The 21,938-nt window shown below is 40.9% G+C and overlaps 1 protein-coding gene across 5 annotated transcripts; it reads right to left on the bottom strand.

Moving 5' to 3' along the window:
- Positions 1-700: 700 nt before the first annotated feature.
- On the bottom strand, positions 701-18,984 carry FAABTP (fatty acid amide binding transmembrane protein). Of its 5 annotated transcripts, none has more exons than XM_088452532.1 (8): positions 18,770-18,984; positions 17,679-17,779; positions 15,810-15,960; positions 13,863-13,976; positions 10,144-10,281; positions 9,672-9,926; positions 6,084-6,293; positions 701-2,783 (listed from the first exon to the last, which is right to left on the bottom strand). In XM_088452532.1, the coding sequence occupies exons 3-8, from the start codon at positions 15,937-15,939 to the stop codon at positions 2,620-2,622; spliced, it is 1,011 nt and encodes a 336-aa protein (XP_088308658.1). In that variant the 5' UTR covers positions 15,940-15,960; positions 17,679-17,779; positions 18,770-18,984; the 3' UTR covers positions 701-2,619. The 5 variants fall into 5 exon arrangements, with proteins under 5 accessions (XP_088308658.1, XP_088308657.1, XP_088308659.1 ...); XM_088452531.1 differs by having other exon boundaries at positions 18,779-18,984; XM_088452533.1 differs by having other exon boundaries at positions 17,709-17,779; positions 18,779-18,984.
- Positions 18,985-21,938: the final 2,954 nt, after the last annotated feature.

Raw genomic sequence — 21,938 nt, 5'->3', positions numbered from 1 at the left:
TCTCACGACTAAACACCCAGATTAAGTCACGAGAACCGGCATTCTCTGACTTAACAGCCCGCTGAACTGAATAGCTCCCTCCCGGGGCTATTCAACATCGCATTGAATTGAATCATGCTCATTGTTGTATAATAAAATTTTGCACATAATGTTTTTACTATTTGTTATCTGCTCCCACCATTCCACAATCTGTATTTTTTTATGCCTATCCTCTACAAACCCTGCTGAATTGCATGTGTGGACATTAACGAGCAAATTTAATGTGCAGCTAGGGTCCAACAGCTAATATTACATGGTATATTAGGGCAGGAAATACTTGCTCCTCTATAGGGAGAAAGTAAATATAAGGTTGTCTTACCGTAAGAAATGGAGACGTGCGCAAATAGAACTTTGCGGCTAAATAAATCTGCCCTGACTGTGGTGATTGTTTGTATACCAGTGTGTGTGTCTCAGTTACCTGGGAGGTCACCAAAGCAACCTATCGGTTCCATCTGAAGACAAAGAAGCGAGGCACTATCGGACGTAGTGATTAAGTTCTAAACAGGATTCATATAAAAGGGCTTATGGAGAAAACAATAAAGAAGTGTATAAAACTAGTCTCAGTTGTATAACAGAACAGTGACTGCATATATATATATAAATATATATATATATATATATACATACATACACACACACACACACACAATAATTAAAACTATTATTAAACAGGTAAATTTTATTATTCTTACATAGCAACAAATATATAGACTCAAATAATAATGTCAACCCCACTTGAGCAGGTTGTATATGAATAAAACCTAGCTGAATTTAAAGTTACCAAACATTATTATTTAGCTACAGGATATGAAAGTTGTCAAACATAATACAGTGGGGTATGTATAGACTATTGTTTCCAACGCAGCCAGGAAAATACAGAATTTAAAAAGAAAACAAACACACACACAGAGACAGAGACAGACACAAAAAACCCTTGCACATTGTGGTTTGGTTCACCTCAGTGCAAAGTTATGAGCACCTGGAATTAAAATAACAGTCCATATTCAGACATGGTCCCAAACAAAAATAGCATTGTATATTGCAACAAAATTTATTTGAGTTGCCAGTCTTCTACTTTAATTAATGCTGTAAATTTACCATAACAATGCACAAATAACTTTACATATTTATTCATAACTGAACTTGAGTAGCTCATGGAATTTAAAAAGAAAACAAAATCCTTCTTCGTAGAACCTGAGTACGAACCTACTGTTGTAAACGTAACAAAATAAAATGTGCACCCTGGAAATTTATTTTTGCAGAACTGTACCTCTCCTGCCTTGGTGCCATATGTAAGCCATGGCAGGATTATTACTAGGTGTGCGTGTAGCACATCGAGAGGCAGTGGCATAAATTCAGTTGTTGCTGTCTTAGTGCTTGATTTAAGTGCTTGATTTAAGCAAAGTAAAGTTGCATATCAGCCATAGGGAAGCATTAGTGAAAGCTAGCAATGAAAAGTACTGTAACTCATCAATCTGATTTTAATGCTGGGTACACAATGAGACGACAGATCGGTCAGCAGACCGATTCGCCGTAAGAGTGGCTGATTGGTAAGCTTTACACACAGTCGGCTGGTCGATATGTCTGGGCTGACATCACAACTGGACGGGCATTTAAATTTGCACGCCCAGTTGAGATGTCAGTGTCGGCGGTCCCTGCAGCAAGTGTACGATGATCGTCGGGTCACCTGTACACAAAAGAGGCACCAATATTTCTTTCAGATAAACAGGCATCAATTGTGCTGCAGAGGTGACCCGATATGTCTGAATTACGCTGTTCACAGACATATTGGGTGTACACAACCACCAATGGACTCACGATATATTGCTCGTCGATTGAACGAATGATTAAAAAAAAAAAATAAAAAAAAAAAATCGACAAGTTTTTACCCAGCAGAACTGACACTAAGTACAGCTTAGAAAATAAAAGCATTATGTCCAGTTTAGTTGGCTTACAGCTCCTCCTTTTTGCAGTGACCCAGTGGTCCCTACTAGCAAAATTATATCATAGGGTGAACTAGTTTGTTCAATTATAAACCATATACATAGATCCTAATACTTATAGGAGGCTAACAAACTTCAATATACTAACAAGTTTTACAACATATGCTCCATCAAAAGAGTTGCTACTATAAATTATCACATTTGTTACAGAAGTCATAATTTTTATTTAGCATTTAACATGGGAAGTAATTGAAAGTCAAATTATAAAATTAAATCACCATTTATGTACACACCATGTTTCAGTGCAACACCAAACCATGGATCTCTAATTAGAGAAACCTGCTGTATTCTACATTATTAAAGGTGCATAAAACGAAGTGCTAAAACCTGAAATGCTTCAGTGGGAAATCATGTAAAGAAAGTGTGACTTGTTATTACAAATATTAAGTGCACAAACAATGAATAAGATCATTCATTTTTGAAATTCAATTTTAAAACTGATTTCTGCATATTGGTAATCAACTATAAAACAACAGGATGATTTGATCTATAGTACTGATGCACTATAAAGCCTAGGAATGTCTTAGACTAAACATCATGTCCAGTGTTTTTGGAGCACTTATAATTGTCCAAATGTTTATGTTCTTGGCCAAAAACCCCATGCAGCTCCTGGTAGCAACAGAGCTATGAGGATCGACGAAAAAAGGTTCACAGCATTATTATCCAGGATAGGCTTCCCAGAAACAAACTTTGCTTCAATTGTTGGGTGATTGACAACCTTCCCCGTACGTTCATCATACCCTGCAAGAATATCGTGGTTAGCAAAAATAAGAAAAAAAAATTTAAAAACCACTCTTCAAACTATAAATATAATTTAGCTATAATGCATAAAAGAAACAATTAATAAGATGATGAATCATAGTATACCCAGACATTTCTGGGAACATCATGCAAGTAAAAAAGATGACTTGAGATTGGTGGGAATAGAACATATACCCACTATATTCAGGGGAGGAGACGGGTATCAAAAATTGTGCCAACAAGAACGATTTTGTATTTATAAATGCAATATGGTTATTCCGGAAGGTTTAAATGACACGATTAAATGAAATTGCATTTTGTGATTGGGGAGTCTGCTTCCTCTGAGGGCATCTTAGTGACTGTCCGGTCACATCTTCCCCGTACAGGATCTTACGTGTGGATCACATAGCTACATAAGAGAAACATGTTCTCAATAGGGAATTAAAAACTGGGCCAGGTGTAAAGGGAAGGGTTTGGAACTTTACCGACCACAAAGAGACGGGTACATTTAAATATGCAAGATCTTTGAATTCCGTATTGAATTATATGTATGAGGTTAGGAGAATAGAGAATATATTATCGAAAAATCAAATATTTAAATACTAAATAAGAAATATGGAGACTATGGGTTTGTTTTATTTAACATGAATATAAACATTTGTTAATACTGCCCACTAGAAATTATAAATATGATTAGAACCTAGAGCTAGTCGATAGTTGTATTTTAATAATTGTACAGCATACAGTATGATTCTCTAAGATAAAATAGGTGATATTGTAGGACAAACATATGGAATATGGTTTGAGAATACCTGACTTTTAGTTGCATTTATACATAAAATAATGAACTCCCAACTAAGAAGATTATGTATTATTTATACAAAAATGTATATATATTTTTTTTCTATGGCAACTGATGTATATAATGGTGAGGAACCAGCATTATGTAGTATCATATGGGTTTTTATACAAATGTTTATAATAACACTATCGAAACCAGGATGGAACACATACACACACACATATATATATATATATATATATATATATATATATATATATATATATATATATATATATATATATATATATATATATTTGTTATGGGATGACACTATGAGATATATATACCGGGTATCCATCCCCAATTACATGGTTACTATGGTAACCGATGAAAACAGCGATCCCCGTCTGTTTACTTCTGCATAAGTGATGAATGCGGAGACTAAACATGGTCTGATCGAATGCGGGCGGGATAGTGGAGAACACAGAGCGCTGTGGAAAGTCCTTGGTCATGGGTCTAATGTCACGTGAGCGAGTGACGTCCTGGAGCGTTTGGACTCCCGCTCACGTGACCCATCACGGGGAGACCGCAGTGCCCAAACATATATACAAATCGATAATAAAGAAGGTTTCTATATTTAGAAGTATAAATTATGTACTTTTGTCTTCGACTATATAAAGATTATTATTAGAATCGTGTAAATCCTTTTATATACCTATTTTATGCATTCTAAAGAGAAATGAGATTGCAAGCTTCAATCCAGGTGAAATTATTTCTCTAACTGAAATGGATATTTATGTGAGAGCAAGGATTACAACTCAAACTGCCTTGAGAAAGCTGTCTGTGGCAGGAAACCACATCAGTCTGATTACCAGAGGATCCCCATACTGGATATTACACTGGACTTTCTTTTGCTACAATCTTATAACCGGATGTTTCACGCTGAAGCCACTGTGGATCTATGTGCTTTTTGGGAGTGTTTATTGAAAGACCAAAAGGGACTGCACAGGCTGAAGAATATTACTTACCAGACTGGACTTTGCCATTTCCCATACACCCACCAAGCGGTACCGGTAAATAGACAGTGCATCCGGAAAGTATTATATATATATAAAAAAAAAAGTGAAGCATATATATATATATATATATATATATATATATATATATATATATATATATATATATATATATATATATATATATATATAAAAGCTTCACTTTTTCCACATTTAGTTATGTTACAGTCTTATTCCAAAATGGAATAAATTCACTTTTGTCCTCAAAATTCTACACACAATACCCCGTAATGACAACGTGTAAAGGTTTTTTTTGTGATTTTTGCAAATTTAATTTAAAAAAAAGAAAAAAGAAAACTAAGAAATCAGATGTACATAAAGTATTCACAGCCTTTGCCTTGAAGCTCAAAATTGAGCTCAGGTGCATCCTGTTTCCACTGATCATCCTTGAGATGTTCCTACAGCTTAATTGGAGTCTACCTGTGGTAAATTCAGTAGTTTGGACAGGATTTTGAAAGGCATACACCTGTCTATACAAGGTCCCACACTTGACAGTGCATGTCACAGCACAAACCAAGCATGAAGTCCAAGGAATTGTCTGTAGACCTCCGAGACAGGATTATCTTGAGGCACAAATCTGGAGAAGGGTACAAAAAATATGTGCTGCTTTGAAGGTCCCAATGAGCACAATGGCCTCCATCATCCGTAAATGGAAGAAGTTCGGAACCACCAGGACTCTTCCTAGAGTTAGCCGGCCGTCTAAACTGAGTGATCGTGGGAGAAGGGCCCTAGTGAGTGAGGTGACCAAGAACCCCATGGTCACTCTGTCAGAGCTACAGCATTCCTCTGTGGAGAGAGGATAACCTTCCAGAAGGACAACCATCTCTGCAGCAATCCACCAATCAGGCCTGTACGGTAGAGTGGCCAGACGGAAGAAGCACATAGCATCCCGACTGGAGTTTGCCAAAATGCACCTGACGGGACTCTCAGACCTTGAGAGGCAAAGATTGAACTCTTTGGCGTCAATGCCAGGCGTTATGTTTGGAGGAAACCAGGCACCGCTCATCACCAGGCCAATACCATCCCTACAGTGAAGCATGTGAATACTTTCCGGATGCACTGTACAGGTATGAGAACTTCACTTTTGAAATAAAAGGATTTAGAAAAGGTTGTATTTACAGGATACAGTCCTGCCATCATTTCCCTGCATTATTACAAGAACAAAATAGAAGGACTTTTACAAAAAAGGTTTCTGCTTACATCTATATTTCAGTATTTACATATTAAAACTGAACCACTAGGATAGTGTACATCCCCTTTTTTCCTTATTTATTTTATTACAACATCTGGGTTCTGGTAGCAGATATCACTGGGATTTATAAATTATCACACTTTACATAGATACAATACTTATTTGCAGTGCGTTTACCATGTGCTGTTTTCTGAGGGCAATAATATATAAATATGATTAACATGAATAGAAAGGAGGTATAAACTCACCTGTATACTGCATTATAGCTCCAATATAAGAGTCTAACACAGAGCCAAGTAAGCCAGCCACTGAACCATATAAAACGAGTGGCCACTGTGGGGCTGCAGTTTCTAATTCATTGACAAACAGCAGCTGGCTAAAATAATAAGCTGCACCAACACACAAGCCACCAAGAAGACTTGCAATAAGGCCTACAACTGTAATACCTCCATTTGTACCTAGACAAAAACACAAATACACAAGATTAATTTTAGATGCAAATTATTTTATTGCTTTTATTATTAACATTTATTCATAAAGTGCACACATATTCCACAGTGTTGTACAAATAATATTTGCCCCATTCACATCAGTCCCTGCCTCAGTAGAGTTTAGAATCCATATTCCCTACCATATGCACACACTAGGGTTAATTATTGTCAGAAGCAAATTAATCTACTAGTACATTTTTGGAATGTAGGAGGAAACCACCACAAGCACAGGGAGAACATACAGGCAGTGGTTGAACCCAAGACCTCAGTGCTGTGAGGCAGCAATTCTAACCATTACACCAACTGTGTGTAGCTTGCCAAACAAGCAATTAACAATATACCATTTATTCTTTGTGTATATTTAAAAAGCTTCAACTATTTTGGTAAAGAGACAATCTTATTTAAACATATAGAGACTGATGCAGAGTTAAATTCAAGTCTGCCGTAATTGTGCCCGCATTGTATGAACAGAACTAAATGTGTATATTCACCCCGTATACTGAATTGTACCCATTCTGCAACTGGACAGCCCCATTTCATGCTTGGCTTTCCAATCATTATCCTTATCAATGCGCTCTTGCGCCAGCACTAGCTTTGGTGCAAATAAACATTTCAAAATATACGTAAAGTAAAGCCACGTATCCACTAGCCGATAAAATGAACGACAACGATATCATTCATTATATCGGCCAGTGGATATGCCGTCAAAAGACCAGCGATGCGCGCTCCTGCTGGTCGTTGACGACGACGCTCATTGCCCGTACTTGCAGGGCAACCTGATGATATTGTCAAGTTCTGCAAGTACAGGGATGAGGGAGGGCGACATAACAGAACGATATATCGTTCAGTGTGGGTGCTCAATGTCGTTAATGACATTGAGCACACCACTGCCGGGGACAGACTACACGATATTACTCATGGAGCGTAGTGGATATGCACCTTAATTGTTCATGATCAACTCTGCATTCTGCTGACAAACCCTCTCTGAACTTGGCTTACGTTAAGAATCGGTTACGCCCTTTCAGACGCAAGTGGAGTACACTCAGCTCCGAGCATGTGCAGTACAAAGACATTCAAGAGATGTATGCAGAAATGACTTGCATTCCATTCTGCATCAGCCCCGTGTTCTTCATTAGTTTAATTCACACAAGCAGGTCAAATACCAAAATCCTAGTCCTAACATGAGAATTTATGTAAGCAAAAGGTAGGTGTGAAAAAAGCAAAATTCACAATGTGATATTATAGTAACTTAGAAAAATTACTATTTACAAACATAACTTGTTACATTGTCTTTCATCAATTTGGCCCACACCTCCTTATAACATTGCTACAGTTCACTTATATTGGAGGGCATTCATTTAAGCGCAGCTTTCTAAAGGAAGCATCATAGCAACTTAAGATCTTGACTTAGCCATTTATAGATTTGCTGCTTTGCTCAGGATGATAAGTTGGTAGAAGAGATGTCATCACAATTTTTTTTTTTATAGAATACTCTGGTTTAAAAAGAGTTTTTGGTGGACACAATTACTGCAAAACCATCCAGATCCTAAGGCTGAAACACAACTAGAGAGACTAGTGGCCTGATCAGAGATAGTAGCAAATAAAAAAAAAAAAAGAGAAAACAATGAGCAATATGCACCTAGAATAAACCATGTTGCAATGCGATGTAGTTGGCATCCCGGCAGTACACCAGTTAGAATCCCAGCACCAGCATCCGAAAGGTAAGTATTTGGGTTAGGCTACGAAGGAGGGCTGGGGTGAGGGGATTGTTAGGTTTACCGGCCGGTGTTGGTATTTTAACCCAGCCAGGATGCCGTCGCCGGGATTCTCAGTGCCGGGATCCTGAGCACCGGCATCCCGTACCCAACCCGTTGCAATTGCATTTGTTTTGCAGGGAAGATATTGGCTACTTTTGCATTTAGTGAACAATACTGGGCAAATTTGTTTTTACACTGAAATTTAGACTAGAGCTAGGATACACCCCTTGCCAAATTTAAATCTCTCTGCACATTTTAAATCTGCCCCTCCTGCTAACAATATGGTTTTGCCTAGGTGCAGATTGCTCCTTTTTCTGATCTGCTTCTAACTCAGAATAAGGCCCCTGCTCTTCACCCCTCCACCACTGTACATGACTGTTGGAATTGGTATGAGGTTTGTGCGTTTTCGTTAAACATGATGTGGTGCATGAAACTATCCTTTGATCTTATTCAGAGAGCATTTTTCCAGAACTTGTGTTTCATTTAGATGCAACTTTACCAATCTTAGCCATGCTCCTGTACTTTTTTGGGGGAGAGAAGAGTCTTTCACCCGGCTACACCTCCATGAAACTAATGAGCAATTAGCATTCATCTTCAATGTTCACCAGTTATTAATAACCTGTCACTGTAGAATGACAAGAATTAAATAATTTGGGACTGGATTACAATTCTTTAAAGACTGACAAGCAACAAAAATTGCCTCTCTGAGATTATTACAGATGTCTTCTCTCTGTGGCTCCATCTGAGAGTCCACTCCCAGCCAAAGCCCGATTGGCAGGCTGCGGTCTTTAGGGGCTAAAGAAACTGAGGCGTCACCCCCGTTTTTAGGGAGAGAAGAGGCCAGGGTAGCGTCAGTGGAGGCAGATTTCATGGCTTCACAAGTGGTCAGGAACTGGCCAGGCTGAGTAAGTCTCAGTTTACGCAAACTGGCAGCATATGCGGATGTTACACTCTGATCTCTCAGATGCAGCAAGGACGTGTCTATTTCCTCCAGACACCTCCTGCTGCATTTACATTTTGTTGGACAGTATTGCACAGCTGCTTCGGTGTGGCTCTGCAATACTGTCCATCTCTGAATCAGGCCACTAGTTGGTTAAGTAAGAAGTGTATTGCTAATCTCCCTGCTCCTATCTTATACATGATTTAACAAGTCTAGATTAAAATTCAGCTCTCTTGTATAGCACATTTAATAAAACCTCACCAGCCTAATACACTATAATGAGTACAGTGTATTGGGAGTGCTACATGGAAACACAGGTTTAAAAACCAGTAACATACTAAGCAGGCTGAGAACAGGGAGATTAGCATTGCACGTTCTACCAGTGATCGACTAAATTTTAAATAACCCATTACTGAGCAGTAATAAATGGGTGGGTGATCACTATTTAAAAATTATTGCCTGACTCAGTTTTATTATAATTTAGCCGTTCATAATCTAGCACTGCTCTTGCTAGTAGTAACACATTTAAACCTAGGCACACAGAAGGATATGAGAAAAAAAATGTAAATAAAAAAAAAATCGGTCCCGGAAACAACTCCTGCTTTTTAGAAAGAGCAACAAATGTAAAAAAAAAAAATCTGTTCTTACCCACAGGGACCTTTTTCCATGTTGTTATTAATCGAGGAGACTGATTACTGAGAACTGGAGCAATCTCTGAAGCCCATGTATCTCCAGCAGAACAAGCCAGAGCCCCCAGAAGTGACAAGCACATCCATGAAGCAGTGTACTCCTTGGAAAAGTCAACTGCAATTTCACCTGGGCCGTTTTCTACCATATAAAGCAGAGCTAACTCAGCTGGGACGCCACCATTACAGAATACCTGCACCCAATTCCTCTGTCCTCCTGAAAGTGATAAGAAGCAGATGTGTATTTATTATGACTATAAAACTTACTTACTGGTCACAATTTCTGGAACCGATTTGCAGTAAAACTAGGATGGCATTGGCTGTAAAATCATGAAAGGGTGACGATTATAAGCTACAATTCAGTATGATTCTTTGGAAGCATCAACAAATGAGAATGGTCACTTACATTTATTTAGCTGAAACAAAAAGTTTACCTTCTTTGTATTCAGAGTCAAATTGTTTCTTTATTTCCCCTTTCCACTTGGTGAGTTTAGAAGAAGTAAAAAAGAACACAAGAAGAGCGGAGAAAAAGCTGTAATTTGCAACGGCGAGGAGGAACCCGACCAGTAGTCCTGGAAGATACATGGCACATTCAGTTACAGTATTCATGTATTGCTTTCTGGTCACATTACAGTATTACAGAAACAATGCAATTCTGAACCAAACGCAACACCAGAGAAAATGTTACAAATCAGATTTAGCATTATTCCAAGTGCAATCAATATTAGAAAACTATAGAAGCGTTTTTTCATGAACATATGCAGTCCCCAATTAAAAAACAAAAGCATACGTACTGCCATAGGAACCTTAGTAGTACTCTCCTCTGAACGGTTCCAGCAACATGGTCTTTTCCCTCCCTCCATCTCTCTTCTACTGTAGCTGCTATGCATAAGCCAGCAAAATGCAGGGTAAACTGCAATTTGACATACCACCCACAATACAGCCCCTATATTGCATAGTTCCCGATAACTTCGCTTTGCCAATACGATTCAAAAATTATTTAGTAGAATATTGTTGAGGCCTGTATTTACATGTTTTGTCCCCCTATGCCATGTCAAATATATAGTAGGAGGAAGTCCACGACTGACAGGACGAAACGCGTTGAGGCTAACCTCTGGTTAGTTTGTTCCAGAATATGCTATACTTATCCTGATGTCCACAAATGCTCTACTATTTTATTCTTGATGTACTTTTTGTTGTGTATGTGTAATAAAATTTATTTTATACCGATTACACCATACTTAGTTATCTCTACTCCACATATCATTGGTATTCCCAAGACTATGGAACCCTTGATATGAAAATATACCTGAGAAAGCTCTTACAGGGAAAAAAAAATAAATAAAAAATTGCCAATTGTCATGGTTAGTTTGCATTTGGGAAATTTACTGTGGACCACCCTGAAAGTCTCTCTGATATAGTGCAGATTCACCACTTATGTGAACCAAAGGAATTTGACTATTAGCTGCCATCTGTTAAACAGGGAGCATCTTCACCTTCAGACAATACACTGTATGTTTATCATACACACGCACACGCTAATTGATTGAGAATATATATATATATATATATATATATATATATATATTAGTGTATGTATATATATCTCAATCTATCAAACAGGCCGCACTTATTTATCCGTATACAAAAACTACATTACCATATCAAAGTGATTTAAAAAGAACGTCTGCTAAAGAGACTTCCGTTTGCAACACAGCACACATAAAAAATTTCACATTTCAAACAAGATCCAAAGCCATTTCTCACAGCAATTCTGCCACTTTTTCATCAGAGCTGCACAATATATATTTAACATAATTGAGAAAAATGTGTGCCCCAAGCAAATTTCTACAAGCTGTTATGTACAATAAGGCCAATATACTTGCAGTCCCTTCATGATAAAGAAAGTTCTGTCAACGTTTGGGGCTTATTAAAACCCTTTTTCAAGACCACCACCATTATGATATGCTGTTGTCGCTGCCAAAATGTGAATATCAGTGAATAAACCTTCAATTTCCTTTATTCTCTCCTCATCCTGCTGATTGTTCCCACCTGTGTGCTGGAGTAGTGTGTGTTCCAACCTACTGCGCATGCTCTCAAGCAGAGGATTCCTACACTATCTTGTGACCGCTTGTGTCCAGAATGCCAGGGCATCAGGCTATGATACCATATATTCCAATACACTGCACATGCACTCCTGCAGCCAACCTAAAGTAACTGGAATCACAGCCGATCTCTGCAACTTAGTTGCCTAGCAACAACTGGCAACTTATGTATCAAGCCAACATCCTGCTTGTTACAAATATCTCCCTATCTTATAAATAGAACAATGATTCTTTGGATGCAGGATTCATATAATATATATTTTATTTTTAATGTGTTTAAGGTTAGACAGTAAAATATAAATACAGAGAGAAACAGTCAGACTAGGTTATATGTAACTGAAACCAGGTGATACTGTGAAATCCATTCTAATAAAATATAGAGAAAATAACATATGGGGAAGGGAGAGGGAGAGAAACAGAAAAGAAAACAAAAAAGGGGGAATGGATAAAAAGGGAGGTAGAGAAAGAGTTAAGTGAAAGGGGAACAAGCATTAAAAAAGGAAAACCATGGGCCCCAGACCTTATTAACGGACTTAGAAGAGTAATGAAGAGTGCTGGTCATAAATTCATACGTTGGACTAGCCAGTCTATTTATTACCGACTGCAGGGAGGGAGGGGATGCTTGCTTCCAGTCAGCAGCCAGTTGACAAGTAGCCGCTGAGGCAATGTGCCTGATTCATTTATTTTGAGGATAGGTGGCACAATTCTTAATACTGACATAGCATTGTACTCTCATTGGAAAGTCTGATGAGTAATAAGGTACTTAAAAAGGCAATGTTAAATATTATACACCCTCCAACTCTAAAAGATAAAATTGCTTTGTTACACGTAATCATCCTTCATATCACAACAAATTTTAATCACAGAAAACATTTGAAATTATTATTCTCGTTCAGACCCTTGGGAGAGATTGTGTTTAATCTAAAAAACATCTTGATTCCTTCTGCAACAATCTCTGTCTGTCACCACCCCTTTTTGAGGCACCAGGGAGGGAGGGTTAGGGGTAGGGAACGAACTTTCCAGTGTCGGGTTTGTGACTGTCGGGACGCCGCTGTCGGTATTCTGACAAACAAGATCCCATACCCAACCCACTGCTATCACATAATGAGTTTTGTGGTCATATAGTTAAATAAAACAGTTTTTAGCATTGCACTTAAATCGTTAAAGGACTATCATACAAAATCTTTCACCAAATATATTATTAGTTAATTAAGTTATTTTCTTTTCTAAAGTTCATGCATATTAGAATGTTTACTGTAATCTTGTACAACGGCATCTAAAGCATAGGTTAGCCATTGCCTGCAGTGATCTTTTTTTATATGGGGTGTGGAAATCAATTTCACATCACCACAAAAACTAATTCATCATAATAGAAGAAAAAAATACCAGCCGGACAAAACAGCACGCAGCAGTTGCACAATCCTTTGCATAAAATTTAACTAAACTTTAGCAAAGCCCATCCTATGAATAAAAAAGTGGTAAAAAGCTTTAAATTAGAAACCTAATATTTCGAAGTTGCTAACCAATTCCCAGTCCATCTTATAGCCCCTGGGGCTGCTCCATTCAGCGGTTTCTCCCAGTACTCCGCAGCATGACTTGACAGAGTTTAGGTCGTAATGTTCAAATATACTGAAATTTCTGCAGTTCCACAATATAAATACTCTTCAATTCCTAGTGGGTTTAGTCTATGTTCAGAAAATTAATGGCTTTCTGGAAAATGCGATCGTAAGAGGATTGCTCTCTGCCAGTGTGTGTAATCATCTTTCCCGTTGATGCCAGGAGTGATCAGGACGCTTTGTCAGAGGGGTTAACGTCTGGATCTTATTCAAGTTGGTCAAACTTGACAAGCCTGTCGTCTGCTGGTCTCTAAGAGCTGTAGGATTGGTTTCTATGGACAGATTTATAGTTGCTATGAAAAGCATTACAGAAAAGTGTACTGAGAAGTGGTATGGTATGGGGGAAAGGCAACTTTTACATGTATAAGACAGAAACACAAAATCATAAAAGGGCCATACATTATGCGGAACACACTGTATGTTATACCATACCTCCAAGAGCACCGCTGCTATCCAAGCTCTTCTTTTTTATGCCATTGTATACAATAATAATAGGAGTAATCACAGAAAACAGCCAACGCCACGGAGAGATTGGCCGCAGTGTACCTAGTAAAATAATTACAAAAAAAATAAAAAAAATCACTTATTAAAATAATACCTTTCATCCAAACTTTTTGCATTATAACTCTACACCTCAAGGCTGAATGCATATGTGACATTATCCTACATCATGTAGGACATTCCACCTTAAATAAACTGTGTTTTTTGTTTGTTTGTTTTTAAATGCTGCAATTGATTAAAATCACAGATTTTCTGCAATTTTTCCCACAAGATTTAGTGATTTTAATAAGAAAAATAACTGGCGTGATCTACCGGTTTTAAAAATTATGCTTTAAACCTCACTGTATAAATCACTAAAAATCTTCATTTTAACAAATTGCAGCTAGTTACATACTCCCCAAATCTCACAGTAGGTAAAATGGTAACTTTTTTGGTTTAAATCATATTCCCATTTTCATTAAGATTATCCATAAATTACTGTATTTTTTTTTTTTGTCAACTTATAGTTGGAACACACCAGTGTAGTTTCTCTGAAAGCGAAAGGTTTAGTAGACAGCTACAAAATCATTGCAATTAAGAAAAAACAAACAAACAAACAAAAGATTATTTATGGCACTTTTCCACCTGTCGTGATTTTGGAACTGAAGGGGAAAATGCAGGGCTAACTTTTCAAACTAAACAGATCCATGCCAACAAACCTCCAACACTGCACAAAAACAGGTCTCTAAATGGAAGGCAATAATTCCAATGACTCCATACCCAGATGCCACATAACTGACCTTTGGGAGTGTGGCATCGTTGTTTTCTGAATGCTAGCTTTACTTAATGCAAGTGAGGTGAAACACATGGGGGGTTAATCGAGTGATGTCCAATGACATCCCATACGGGAGTAAAACTGCAGGTTAACTACGGCATGTCAAAGTAGTTTGTACGGTTTCATTGGCATTTGAACTGTTCAAATGCCAGTGAGAACATAAACAACGTTATTTACCAAAAAAATATGTTTGTGGTAAACTTTTTAATTATTTTTTTGGTTACTACAGATTTGTGGGGAATATCACAGCACAGAAGTTCAGTGACACAGGCCTCATTATTGCATTAATATTATACTTTATCCATTTAAAATAAAATGCACAAGCTCACATTACTGCAAACCTACAGTAAATAACTGCATGCAACAGCTAGGACAACTAACAGCTGACCCACTATATAACTGGCTGGCAGTTACAGGGCAGTGAGTTGCCCTGCAATTATTTCCGATAGTTGCAGGACAGCACTATGGACCTCATTTAGGTCCTGCGCAAGCGCAGCGGCCGCACTGCGCATGCCCCGGAGCGAGAAATTCTCTCGCTCCAGAGCTCACTAAAAGGGGCGGCAGTCGATGGTGCTCGACAGCTCTACCCGTTTTGTAGGCGTGGCGGGGGGGGAGGGGGGTGGTTTCACAAACGGAGGCGTTCCTGCCGTTTTGTGGGCGGCCGCACTGACATCAGCAGTGATCAGTGGGGAGCTTCCTGCTCGATCAGAGCAGGAAGCTCCCTGGGGCTTGCGGTTGCCGAGGCCCAACCTTAGGGTCTCGTCACAAGGCCCGATGGTCTTGACCATCGTGACCATCAACCTGGTCGGTCGCTATAGCTGTGGGTGGTAACCCACAGCTTAGCTAGCGACCAGGAGGCCACACTTCAAAAACCAAGCGCTTCTGAATGAGAGCCTATATGTGTGTATATTTCCTAGCTTGATAGAGGTTACATTTTTAAAAGGTCACATTAAAGTGGGTTAAAACCACATATGCAGAGACTGAATGAGAATGGAAGGATAAGCACTTTAGTTCAATGGAGAAAGCACAATGTATGTTTTTTTTTCAGTGAACAGAAAGCTTACCATAATATGTACTTGCAGTTAGAGATATTATCCAGAACGACAAAGATATGCAGAGGATCATAGACAAGATAACAATGTTCATCATCATGTTTACATATTCTTTGTACACGTCGTCCTGAATAAATAGCATATGGGCAGCTCAAAAATTCACCTATGTAAAAATGAGACAAAAGTGCCTTTTATTTTGAAGAAGTAACTAGACAGGATATAGATACCATATTTGTGACTTTATGGTTTAGTATGCTTTACAGAACAAGACCAGGTATCAGGTCTGTGCCGCTTATGGTTTTTATGTAAGTTGTTTAACCCCTTCGCTGCTGAGGGTTCTCTCACCCTTGTGCTGAGGTTATTTTTTCACATTTGCACTCATCACATTAATATCATTGATTTTTTATGTGGTACCCATACAAATTATACTTTGTTTTTTTTTCCCCAAGACTTTGTATTTTTAGAAAATACCACTAGTCTTTTTACTCACTCTAACACATCCATAAGAATGTAACCCAAATGTGTACTTTCAGTTGTTGTCTAGTGATCACCTAGTAGTAATGACTACTAAGGGGACACATAGTTTGAAAGAGAAGTCTCCCCTCTTTCAAGGCGGGGTGCCCCTGTGTGTGTGCAGGCCAGTGAGGGGGAGATGGGGCACAATATGCCCTTTTCCCATCTATTAAAAATGTTTTTACTGTAGTGCTGGGTGATCACCAAACAATAGCTGATAAGAGGGCCATTTCACACCCTCTTTCATACATGAGTGACCCCACATTTATAAATGTCATTATGGGCATGATTGACACGTAGAGCCCTCCCACCTATATATGAAAAATGTCTGTCACACTGCACTATGGATGATATTGTCTGGTGATCACCACACAATAGAAACTAGTTGGCAACATAATTTGAAAGAGCAGACTTCCCTCTTCCAAATAGGTGTTCCCACAAAGTTGCCAGTGTCTTTATGGGGGTGAGGGGGAACTTTTCCATAGCACAGCGCAACATTGTCCGGTGATCATCAGACAATAAGTACTAAGGAGATCCATCATTTCAACGAGAGGACCCATTTCATGGATGCCAGGTTGGGTAGAGACCTTCCCCATCCCTGAACTCCATGATTTATTTCTGTAGTGCAGGTGATATGGGGAGATATAGCTTTACAGCGGGGACTCCCCTCTTTCAAACGAGGGTGTTCCAATCTAGGTGTCGGAGTTAGGGAGACAGAGGGACTTAAATACATTTAAAGTTGTTTTATTAATCTTTTTTAAATGACATCAGTGCGCATGCATCACTATTCCGGGTACAGCCCCAGTGATCCCCCAGACTCCCCACAGGCATTAATCACCTGGGGGCACTTTGCTGCGACAACGAGTAGACTAGTCATCCGCAGCTTTAAGGTATATGCAGATAACGAGCCCCACTCATTCTCTGCAATGAGGGGGTTGAAGTAAACTTTACTGATATGGCCCTAAACCATCCTGGACCCCCCAAAAAGAGGCAACTATGATAGCAGGACCATATAGAAGGCTGTTAGTGGCCATAAGGAAATTACTGGAGGTTCTTAAAAGGTGTCTAATGGCTGATTTTTGCATTTTTTATTCATGGTTAAAACATTATAGCAAGTGTTTTTTGTCAAATTAAAGTCATTCCAGCATTTTGGGGTGTCTGTATAGTAATTTTTCAGTGTTTTTATATAAGCTTGTAAAACATCATGCCTCCACGCACCTGCCCCACGTCATTTACGCCTCCACGCACCTGCCCCACGTCATTTACGCCTCCACGCACCTGCCCCACGTCATTTACGCCTCCACGCACCTGCCCCACGTCATTTACGCCTCCACGCACCTGCTCCACATCATTTATGCCTCCACGCACCTGCTCCACGTCATTTACGCCTCCACGCACCTGCCCCACGTCATTTACGCCTCCACATGTAGTGTTCACTCTAAGTCCGGCGCCGGACCTACAGAAAGAGCCTGAAAAAAGGGTGTGGACAATGAAAAGGGGGGCGTCTTTATGACACGTCAACTTTTTGTCACTCTTGGGGGCGTGCCCGGCACATGCAGCCCCCAAGCAATGCGGTCACTGTGAATGGACGCCGGTTGATCGGCAGTGACCGCTGCACCACCGTTTTCCCCACCCGTGGGACACTGCGGCCCACGGGAGGGGACAGAAATCTCAGGCTGTTTCAGTAGGGCGCCGCGCCGGAGGGCAGGGTGCTTTCTGCCCTTTAAAAATAGAGCAGGGCGCGGCGCCCCACTGAAAGAGCCTAGCGGGAACGCTACACATACCTGCCCCACATCATTTAACCTATTAAGCTTTTTAGAGATATTCACCTGAAAACTGACATGTCTTTCACAGCCAAATGATGCTATTTAAACCCCTCCAAGCACTTCTGCATTGTGCTCCCACATTTTTACTTTAAAGTAAAGATTGTCCCTACCTTTTCACCTACTCAGGTGTCTACAAATCAAAGCTAGTTTGGAATTGAATTGCAGAAGTAATTTGCAATGTAAGCTCACAATGAGAACACCTCGCACCTAGTTAAAATGACATTGTAACGTAATGTACCTTTGTTTGCAGGAGGCCAACTCATAAATCACAAACTTTGTAATACGTACTGCAGTGATTGCCCGTACAAATACAGTGCTGTTTTTCTGATATTTAGGGATAGTTTCAAACTATGTTTGCACATCACAATAAAACTCAAGTAACCACCCACCGTACCCATTGTTGCCCACTTCAGTAGGTTACTAAATAGAAGAGAAATTATAATCTAGCTGCAATTATGATGAGTAAAACAATGTCAGTAATAAGATGCAAATCACAAGCACCAGCCCTGGGCTGTAGGTGCCCCGCTATATCCTCCTGCTACACTCCCATTGCACATACACAATGCGAGAGAGCAGTAAGTGAGGGCAAGCGATGGGGTAACCAGAGCCCGGCTTCTACCCCGCCGGTACTACCTGACTAACCGAGCACAACAGGCCGATGCTTCCTCTTCCTCTGCGCTGCAGACACTGCCAGGCTGCGATGGATGGGGCCATCCCTGTTCCCGCCTCACACTATAACTGGCAGGGAGAGGGTGCCCACACTCGGCCGTTCAGCCTCACTAGCTCAGCTCGTCTGACCCGCTTCCGGGCACCCGGCAGAGGGCGCAGGTCAGACGGGCACTTCCGGGTGTCAGCAGTGCAGCACAGCTGCAGTTAGCAAAGTGTGTGTGACTGTGCGCCCCGGGCCCTGCTCTCAGCAGCGCAGCCGCATAGACGTACGTGGGCTGCTGCAGTCACTATGCACTATGACATTACTACTACAAGCTGTCTTTTACTGTACATGGTGTCACATATCACAATAATATCGTCTGTTGCATTTATGAATAAGAAAATGTTACAGGATTGCTCTGTGAAAGTAAATGTATTACGTTGTGTCACATTTTTTTTATTTATACATGTGCTGTGGTTCTCGCCTAGGAAGTAGGAGAGGTTCTGTGGATCTTCTACTTTTAAAGTATCCAGTAGGATCATATGCAAACTAATACAGCGAGATTAATTACAATTGTATCAATGTGGAAACGAATTCCGTTTTACCTCCAAACAAGTTAAGCTGGGTACACACTACTAGACGATGTGCCTACGCAGCAACGACAGATGTGGCTAGACAATATATCAGGCGGTCTGAACACACTGCACAATCTTTTCTATGATCGCCATAAAAATAAATAAGAAAATTTGGGGATGTTCTCTCCTGGAGATTAAGCCAGTCTCCTGGATTGTGTCCGATTGCCCAGTGAAATTGTCTTTCCTATGTCATACCACCTAACATTGGGGTGTTGTACTGTATGTTTGTTTCTTTCTCTTTTTTGCGTGTAAAGCTGGCCATACACTAAAACCAGTGCCGGATTAAGGGGGGGGGGCGACAGGGGCGGTCGTCCCTGGGCCCCCACACACAGAGGGGCCCGCACTAGCAGCGGTGCAGCCGGTGGCTTTGCCCGCTGCCAGTGTTCCTGCCACTAGTGTAGTGTAGACCACGCAGTGAGCGCGGCCACACTACACAGTGACATACACACAGCCACCGGCGGCAGCTGTGTATATGTTACAGCAGCCGATGAGAGTCACACAGACTCTCATTGGCTGCTGCTTCAACAGAGGGAGCCGGCTGGAGCTCACTTATGAGCTCCGTCTTCCGGCTCCCCCCCGGGTGATGATGGGAGTGATGTCATGACGCTGACGTCTCTCCCATACTGCAGGAGAAGAGGAGCCGGAGCAGACAGCGGCGGTCGCGTTAGGAGAGGGGTTTCAGGTAATTTGTGGGTTTTTTTGTGTGTGAAAGGTGTACTGCATAGGGGGGGGGCGCTTCATGGGGGCACTGGGGGCAATGCATAGGATAACTACTGACGGTACTGAATAGGGGTGGGCTACTACTGGGGGCAGTGCATAAGGGGGGGCTACTGGGGGCACTATATAAGGGGCACTGCATGGGGGGAACTACTACTGGGTCTGGGGGCACTATATAAGGGGCACTACTGAGGGCACTGTATAGGGGGACCACTACTGGGGAGTTATATAATGGGCACTGCATAGGGGGACCACTATTGGGCCTGGGGGGCACTACTTGGGGCACTGTATAGGGGGACCACTACTGGGGCATTATATAAGAGGCACTGCATAGGGGGGACACTACTGGGACTGGGGGCACTATATAAGGTGCACTAATGGGGGCACTGTATAGGGGGACCACTACTGGGGCATTATATAAGGGGCACTGCATAGGGGGGACCACTACTGGGTCTGGGGACACTATATAAGGGGCACTGCAGAGGGGGGACCACTACTGGGGGTACTGCATAAGGGGCATTACTACAGTGGATGGTGGTATATAGTGGCCCCCACAAGTTTGTTGCCCAGGGGCCCCCACAGACCTTAATCTGGCCCTAACTAAAATGATATCGTTCCCACCAGCGAACTAGGGGCTTGATTCAGCAAGGATCACAATTGCAAAGCTGGAAGCATGCAGCTTTGCAATGCGGTCTTTGCAATAATGCAAATGCAGCAGGAGGTGCATGACATGCCCTACTCCCTACTACGGAGGTTGCAGGCTGGGATCACCATCGTGACCGTCGATGGTCATGATGGTGGACGGCGCCGGGTGGCCGACTAGCTGAGTAAACATCAGCTTACTCAGGCTGGCTCACTTGTGAGCCCAGCAGACTGCGTACGTCCACGCAGTCTCTGGGCTGGCCACTCCAGGAAAACAAGGTGGACACGCCCCGTTTCCGGGAACAACAGCACCCCTGCCCTGCTCCTTAAATGCCTCTGCTTGTCAATCAGGCAGAGGCATTCAAGGGATTGCATGCGATAAAGCAAGACCCATTCTGCAGAATGGGTCCTGCACACTCGTTGGCCAGTCAGAGAGCCCGCCCACACTGCCCATACCTGTCAATCTGGCGCCTCATTTAGTGTACATGTTTAGTATAAAAATGGCAAGAGAAAGTACTGGCTAAATGGCTATCCAGCTTATATGACCTCTGAATAACTCAATGCCAATCAATGATATAGCAGTTTACATATTATCAAGTGATACATATATGCACTCTTGCAACAATGTTGTAAAATTAAAAATGTTGGCAGGGGTGTAACGTGTCAATGGATGACTGATGAATACTTCAGACCACTGGTTGCTATTACAAAACACTGCAACTCATGCTGCGTAGGTCATCGCAATGGCTAATTTATGCACGCCCATGTAACGGCATTTTAACAGTAAGACACATCTGCGTTTTTCTGACCACCCCCCGTTATCTCCCCAAAACGCTGACTACCTGTCACTCATTTTGCAAATGGGTTCTCTGTGCGTGCAGAATCGCAAGACAATTTCAGCGTATGCGCAGTGCGACTTATATGCGTAATGGCAAACAATCGCTCAATCTGCGTAAAAATTGTCATTGTCCACAGTACCTCTATCCTTTCTCTTATTTGTCCAAGACGAGGCTGAGGTGGAGTAACTACTATCCACTATTTAAAATTCAAAATGTTTATGCACCTTCACCTCAATGGATACCAGACTAGGGATGGAGGTGGCACGACAGTGCTAAGGAAGGTTGGGTACAGAATGCCGGCGCACACAATACCGGTGTTC

The sequence above is a fragment of the Taudactylus pleione genome, unplaced genomic scaffold (assembly GCF_031769625.1).
Source record: "Taudactylus pleione unplaced genomic scaffold, aTauple2 ptg000038l, whole genome shotgun sequence".
Lineage (NCBI taxonomy): Eukaryota > Metazoa > Chordata > Amphibia > Anura > Myobatrachidae > Taudactylus > Taudactylus pleione.
Note: the sequence above shows the minus strand (reverse complement) of the source record. Positions and strands in the feature narration are given on the sequence as shown.

Bases quoted from the DNA above. Each gene is read 5' to 3' on its own strand.
- FAABTP (XM_088452532.1), bottom strand. From the start codon at position 15,939: ATGCTATTTATTCAGGACGACGTGTACAAAGAATATGTAAACATGATG. The intron at 13,977-15,809 runs GTAAGCTTTCTG...TTATTTTACTAG, and splicing joins AACTGCAAGTACATATTATG to GTACACTGCGGCCAATCTCT. The intron at 2,784-6,083 runs GTGAGTTTATAC...ATATTCTTGCAG, and splicing joins AGCTATAATGCAGTATACAG to GGTATGATGAACGTACGGGG.